The following is a 7528-nucleotide window of genomic DNA, read 5'->3' as shown; positions in this document are numbered from 1 at the left end:
TTTTAGTAAAGGTAGGGTTTCACCATGTTGGCCAGGCTGGTCTTGAACTCCTGATCGCAAATGATCCACCCGCCTTGGACTCCCAAAGTGCTGGGATTACAGGCGTGAGCCACCGTGCCCGGCCTAAATCCTTAATTTTTATGGTGTGTATGAAATTATAATTTTGCCAGGACATGGTGCATACTAGCTTTTACATGAAGTAAAATGATGCAAACCCAATGAGGTTTGTTATCTGGTTCTCCTATCTTTCCAGAAATGAAGCAGCATCTATAACAAAGGAAAGCAGTAATATACCCAATCAACCAATTATTTGTAATAAAACTGTTATGAGAAAGCTTTAATAGTATACAAACCCCCTGTATTGGTAAATGAAAACAAATATAAAACTATATCTCAAGTATGATTCTAATACTTTAGAAATGCAACATTAAAAATATTTTAAAATGAGGCTGTCATTTATGCCTTACAAAAGTACTTCCAGTTGAATTTATGAGTTATAAACATGTGATACCATGTATTTATCTGTCTAGTATTTGCTATTCCTCAATAATGTCCCTTCTTAGTTTTCAACAAATATAGGGACTAAAGGACCAATTCTGCATTTATTTAATTTTTTTGTAGTATAGCTCTTCTATATCCATTTAAAGAAGTGGAAGGTCTTAATTGTAAGGCAAGTTTGTTTAAATAAAAGTTTCAATAGAAACAGCACCTGAATGTTTTGCTTCATCACTCTTTTTCCAGTGTCTACCAAACTTTGTACAAAACTCAGTCTCATAGGCCGTGAAATTCATGTCATGCTTTGAGCTTTTTTCAAATGACCTACCTCCTTGTTCAAATTCTACCTCTATGCTTGCTCTCCCTAGTTCTAATAGGTAATCACACAGAATGTAAAAATGTAATGACATGCCAAGTCCGTTTTTGTGTAAAAATGTAATCACATGCCAAGCCTGTTTTTGTGTTTAGTTGTAAAGCTAACACAAGCTTAAATATAGTGAATTTTGTCTAGAAGAGTGACTTACTAATTATTTCCTCAAGGACCACTTGTCAAAAAACTCCATTTCCACATAAGATGTTGCTGTATGATTCACCATATTAGACTCCTACAGAAAAAGGGTCTGGAAAACTATAAAATCTGAACTTAAACTTCACATCTTTTTTTTTTTTTTTTTTTTAGACAGAGTCTCACTCTGTCGCCCAGGCTTGAGTGCAGTGGTGCCATCTCGGCTCACCGCAACCTCCACCTCCTGGGTTTAAGTGATTCACCTGCCTCAACTTCCTGAGTAGCTAGGATTACAGGTGTGCGTCACCACGCCCAGATGATTTTTGTATTTTAGTAGAGATGGGGTTTCACCATGTTGGCCAGGCTGGTCTCAAACTCCCAACCTCAAATGATCCACCCACCTCAGCCTCCCAAAGTGCCAGGATTACAGGCATAAGCCACCATGCCTGGCCAAATTTCACAACTTGGATTGCCTTTATTCTAAAAAAATACTCACCATGTTTATGAACCATGCTGTCAATATTAAATTGATGCTCAGACTTACAGTGTGAAAATGTTTCTTCAGCAGATGTGAATAACCTGAAAAATCAAGCAACATGGCATAGTCTCCCAAGAAATCTAAATACTGATTTCATATTACATATACACTTTTTTTTTTTTTACTCTGCTGGTTTCTAGTTTTATTTCCAATTAAGAAAAAACAAACACACTTGTATCTGAAAGGAATGGAACTCAGCACTTCCAAGGGAATAAATTAGTACTTCTGCGTCCCGTTTTACACCTAAAACCAATTATCCTTTAAATGTCAAACTTAATTTATTTGTCAATATCACTGATTTTATCAAAAGGCTTTTAAGAGAGTTCCCTTTGATAGATTCTGTTTCTCTCAAGTCATACAATTTCCCTACTTGACATTCTTTTTTCCTCTAAGTGTCAACTCTGCTTTCAGAGGCTTTGAACTGGCACAGCTCAAACTACTTTAAGAAATAAAGCATAAAATGTAATTTTACAGCTGGCATATTCCCAAAGTGCCTTATTTCAAAAGTGATCTTGTAGTGTTCCCAATGTACTTGCATTACAGACACTGTGAGCATCAAGCCTCTGTATTATGTGACATGGAAATCTGAAGGACACTTAAAGACAGGAATACACAACAGAGAAGCTGCATACCCTATCTATATTCCTAACACATGTGGAGCATTAGTTTTCAACAAATATTTACCGAGATAGGTTATTTGGAGTATTTATGGAGGCTATCACGGGCACTGCACCCCTGGTGCTCAATAAATATTTTATGACAACTAGAATATATGCAGGCATTCCACCTACCCAATGGCGCGACAGATGAGAACATTAACACACCACCAATCAGCACCATGTCCAGATACAGAGAACACTGGAAAATGTATTAAAGTAACACTGGCCAATGCCAACCGGGCCTCTTTCATGCCTACTTGCCTAGGACAGCAGCCAAGACTTCCCAAGACTAATAGTCACAATTATAAGTGGCAGGAATGTGAATTTGGAAATAAGCACACCACAGCTTTGTGGCCTGAGCAAATCATTGATATTGCAGTCTCTTTTTCCCTAAGTGAAATATCCTACTTAAGGAAGGTGAACTTCCTTCTTTGACCATCTAAACCGCTCAAAAATAATAGGAATGGTTCACCTATTTGAGAAGCTCTCTACTGCTCAAAGAATTAGCATGGTAAAGCTGGAAGGCTCCTTAGGGATTAAGTTCAGTGTGGCTCCCAAATTTGTTACTCATTAGTAACTTCATTGTTACTTCTGATCTCGTCCTTATAAAAACAGAAGATTCCTAGACCCTATTCCTGATTTAGAAAGATTCAGGTGTAGAGTTCAGCATCATTTTGTTGTCGTTTTTTCAGTGTCTCAAGGGACAAGATTTGGGAACCACAGATTCAATGCACTACTAGTCAAAAGCTCGTAGTACAATCGGCATTCCAGTTCACAGCTCCCCCTCTCTACTACAGAGGGTCCTCCTCCGCAAGCCCTCACCCCAGACCAGTGGTTGCAGAATTCAAGGACAGGCCACTCTGGTTCGCCTCCTGCCCGAAGTCGTTCCTGGGTACCTGGACCCCACGCGGTCGGGCACCCTAGGGCAGGGGCCGGGCGCTGAGGCGGACGAACCTGTTACAGAACAGGCAGGGGGTCTGCTGCTTGTCGTGTGGGAGATCAGCATCGTCCTCATCCTCCCAGGCGGCCTCGTCCCCGCTGTCCGACAGTTCTGGCAGGTCCTCCTCATCCTCCACAGCGCCCCGGCCGCCTAACACAAGCACAACAATCAGATCGGCCTCGGACACCGGTGCGGCCCGGGCGCTCGAGGAACAGGTGAGAATGGGCTTTCCCACTCCTGTTCGCCCGCGGCCCTCACTCAGCACCCACTCCGTGCTCCCTGGGAGCCCCCCACCCCACACGGGCCCGCGTCCCAGAGGGTATTCCACCGGCCCCACAGAGGCGCGGCCTGGGGGTGAGCGAGCCGGGTGCTGGGGGGTCAGGGGTACCCACCGGTAGCGCCTGACGCTAACGAGCACATGGCTGTGGTGCCCGAAGAGCCCGCGTGTCTGGGGGCAGGGACCGGGTTGGGCACCGGGTTGGGCAACGAGCGCGCGCAGCGGCCGCCAACTCCGGTAACGAGCGCGAGCACAAGCGCGAGCCCGCGGCAGGACCGGGGCTCCGGGAACTTCAAGGACCGCCGGGAACGGCAGAGCGCGCGCGCTTCCGGCCTCGAGGTGCGGTGCGGGTCACGTGAGGTGGGGGCGGGGCGAAAACGGGGGCTCCACCTTCTCCTGCCGCAGGGTTGACGCAGCGCGCACTGAGGAGGCGCGCTGATGACGGTGAATGTTGCAGCCCAGGAGGTGGCTTTTGTCCCTTCCTTGGACTGCGGCAGGCATTAGCCGGAGGTCCCGGCCCGCAACCCTGAGCCCCGAGGCAGAGCGACGCCGTGGAGGTTTTGCTGTTGGCATCCTGTCCTCTGTTCGCCCCACAGAGCGGTTAGCCGTGAGCAGTTAGCGGAGGGGCGACCGGCCCTTAACGCCCTCTGGTGGCGGAGGAGGCCAAATGCTGGAGGCTCGGCTGGTTTCTGGGCTCTCAGGTCCTGGAGTGGGTGCAGCTGGCGAGAGGGAACGAACTGTATGGGCCTGGATGGGTCTACTGCAGGGACTGATAGTAGCCAAAGCCCCCAAAATGGATTTTAATCTTTGGTTAACTGAGAGCGTGAACTCTAGAGGCAGCTTACTGGGTTTGAATCCTACCCACGTCACTTGGTAACTATTGAGCAAGTTACTCGACCTCTCTCAGCCTCAGTTTCATCAAATACAAAACCAGGATAATAACTGCACTAACCTCAGCACTATAGTAAGGACAAAATGAGTTAATACATGTAAAGTGCTGAGACACTTGGTCCTAAACAATGGGAAACGGTTGAACTATTTTTAAGCCAAGGCAGTGATGCTCTCGGATGTGTTGAGAAAGTAACATTCTGGTTGCTGTGTGGGGAAGAATGCAAATGTTTCCCTGCCTGCCTCATGCCACTTCCTTCTTCCTTTCCTAATATCTATTCAAACCATAGATTTCTTTTTTTTTTTTTTGAGACTGAGTCTCGCGCAGTTGCCTGGGCTGGAGTGAGCGATCTCTTCTCACTGCAACCTCCACCTCCCAGGTTCACATGATTCTCCTGCCTCAGCCTCCCGAGTAGCTGGGGTTACAGGTGCACACCACCACACCCGACTAATTTTTTGTTATTTTTTTAGTAGTGACGGGGTTGCACTAAGTTGGCCAGGCTGGTTTCGATCTCCTGACCTGGTGATCTGCCCGACTCCGTCTCCCAAAGTGTTGGGATTACAGGTATGAGCCACTAATTCTTTCTTAGGCCAGCATTCTTTCGCAGGAGGGCGTGCCCCAGGCTCTAGCACAGTTTAAATTGGCCTACCAGGCTCTGCATAATCCTGCTTCTTTCCAACTCGCCCTCAAGCCTTTTATTTACTGCTAATCACCGAATCCTCTACAAGTGGGTAAATCCTTTTGGTCTCAACCAGAAACACTTTCCTCAAGCCACCATTTCCAAAATAGTTTCCACCATTGTTTCAGAAGTATCTTGTTCGTTTCTTAGCACCTACCATTTGCTTACTTGATTTTTTTTTTCTTTTTTGGTGATACCCCACAGCACTGCACAATAAGGGTAAGTAAGGGCCATGTCTCTTTACTTTCATTTCTCTGGCACATAATAATATATGGCCTGGCCCATAGTATTAATGGACACTGAATTTATTTACTGAATGAAAATTATACGTTATATATTGTTAAATGTATTTCTGAATGTACTCCTTTCCCTTAATTGCAAATTCCTAAAGGACAGAATCTGTCAAATAATTAGTTTGTGGGTTTTTTTTTTCTTTGAGACAGAGCCTTGATCTGTCACCCAGGCCGGAGTGCAGTGGTGCGATCTTGGCTCACTGCAACCTCCACCTCCTGGGTTCAAGCAATTCTCCTGCCTCAGCCTCTGAGTAGCTGGGACTATAGGCGCCTACCACCACGCCTGGCTAATTTTTGTGTTTTAGTAGTGGTAGGGTTTCACCATGTAGGTCAGGCTGCTTGAACGCCTGTTCTCCCGTGATCCACCCGCCTCGGCTTCCCAAAGTCCTGGGATTACAGGCGTGAGCCACTGTGCCCGGCCCAAATATTTGTTTTAAAGCTTTCTTACATTCTAGGACATTGCCAAAATAGCTGCTGGCTCCCTTGAGTTGGAGTCATTGTTCATGGATGAATCCCCAGTGCCTATGTGCTCAGTGGTTGGTAGGAGGCACTTAATAAGCATTTGCTGAATGAATGAATTAATTAAACACTTTTGATTACCTGGGCGCATCCAACTTTTCCCTTCATCCTTCCAACATAAACTTTTTCTGTGTAAAATGTGGTGGAAAACTTCCTGAATCCCTTAGTACTAAATGGAACACTCAGTCCATTCATTGCTGACAGTAAAACAAGTTAACACCCAGTGTGGAGGATTGGCCAAGAGTCTTGTTCTTAGTAAGTTCTTATCTCACCACAATGCAGAGCTCAAGAGAGGGCTACTTTTCTCTCTACTCCCAAGGTGAACACAAACCCTTCCTCATCCCACATCACTACTGAGACCATAATAACATGTTGAATAAAACCTGCTCGAAGGTTTGTAAGGAAATAATATAAGGAGAATAACTTAAAACAGGCCACTGGTTTTAGCTGCTTTCAGAGCCCAGAGGCCTCACCATATCCTCAGCCCATGCTTTTTCACCACCAAAACCACACATTTAGACTCTTCAAAGTCCAGCTCCCAGGGAACCCCATCTGGCAGGAGGAAGATAATTCCATTTCTTTCTAAAGCTCACATTTCAAGATTCCACCCTGCCCTAAATTATGCCTCTTTTCTGGGTGACTGACATTGGGAATGTCTACTCCCTTCTAAGGATATACACCCCAAATTAAAGGGCATGGCCTTTATCCTCCAGTGTATAATGAAGCTTGAAATGTACTTGGCATACTGTAGGCCTTGGAAAAATTGACTGAATCACTCAAATCACTTTGCTTCCCTGGTGTAGATGTTAAGTTTCACCAACATCTTTTGTTCCATGATGGAAATTAGCAATGTGTGCTCCTCTTGGCTTTGACCCTTTTTTCTGCATCTTCCTTTGTCTTAATTTTTAAAGTGCAGCAGCATGAGCGCTTTAAAGTTTGGTGGCATAGAATTTTACTGGCTATGTGAACATTTTGTGGTTAATCACTAGAACAAAGGAGAAACCCAAATATTTCAGTTTTGTTCATCCACAACATGTAGTAACAATTAACTGGAACTACCTGGAAATATACAGAAACAGAGTGATCTTGCAGGGTGGTTAAAAACCCGATCTGTGAGCTCTATGGGATCAGGCAGACCTGTGTTAGAATCCTGACTCTGCCATTTCTTAGCTTCAGTTCTTCAGCTTTGGACTCTTGAGCAAGGCACTTAACCACAGTGAGCCTCATTTGCCCATGTAAGACATGAAGATCATGATAGTATAACTTTATAAGGATAGCTTATAAGGAGGGTTAAAGCACAGAAAACACATGTAAAGCCTGGTACTTAGTAAGCATATCACCCCACAGGCTGAAATGCTGCATATCACCACTACTACATGGGCATTTTCTTTTCTTTTTTTTTTTTTTTTTTTTTAGACAGAGTCTTGCTCTGTCACCAGGCTGGAGTGCAGTGGCACAGTCTTGGCTCATTGCAACCTCCACCTCCTGGGATCAAGTAATTCTTCCACCTCAGCCTCCCAAGTAGCTGGGACCACAGGCGCGTGCCACCACGCCTGGCTAATTTTTTTTGTATTTTTAGTAAAGGTAGGGTTTCACCATGTTGGCCAGGATGGTCTCGATCTCTTGACCTTGTGATCTGCCTGCCTCAGCCTCCCAAAGTGCTGGGATTACAGGCGTGAGCCACCGCGCCTGGCCATTACATGGGCATTTTCAAACAATCTAAGAGGTACCCAA

At 45.1% G+C, this 7528-nt stretch overlaps 1 protein-coding gene across 7 annotated transcripts in view; it reads right to left on the bottom strand.

Moving 5' to 3' along the window:
- The window catches only part of PRMT3 (protein arginine methyltransferase 3), a 127810-nt gene extending 124039 nt beyond the window's left edge, over positions 1–3771 (bottom strand). For 2 of the 7 annotated variants that reach the window (XR_001824290.2, XM_017525912.1), the window contains exons 1-3: positions 3530–3765; positions 3152–3287; positions 1497–1579 (exon numbers count right to left, since the gene is read on the bottom strand). Coding sequence is in view for 4 of the 7 variants with exons in the window: in XM_017525912.1 (XP_017381401.1) it covers positions 1497–1579; positions 3152–3287; positions 3530–3557 (247 nt within the window). In the remaining 3 variants the exon portion in view is untranslated. Of the gene's footprint in view, positions 1–215; positions 317–1496; positions 1580–3151; positions 3288–3529 lie in introns of those variants that run through there. The other 5 variants (XM_017525914.2, XM_037737555.1, XM_037737556.1 and 2 more) reach the window with 5 other exon arrangements.
- Positions 3772–7528: the final 3757 nt, after the last annotated feature.

Source organism: Cebus imitator, unplaced genomic scaffold (assembly GCF_001604975.1).
Source record: "Cebus imitator isolate Cc_AM_T3 unplaced genomic scaffold, Cebus_imitator-1.0 Scaffold39, whole genome shotgun sequence".
Classification (NCBI taxonomy): domain Eukaryota; kingdom Metazoa; phylum Chordata; class Mammalia; order Primates; family Cebidae; genus Cebus; species Cebus imitator.
The sequence above is the reverse complement of the archived record's forward strand: the minus strand, read 5'-3'. Positions and strand labels throughout refer to the sequence as shown.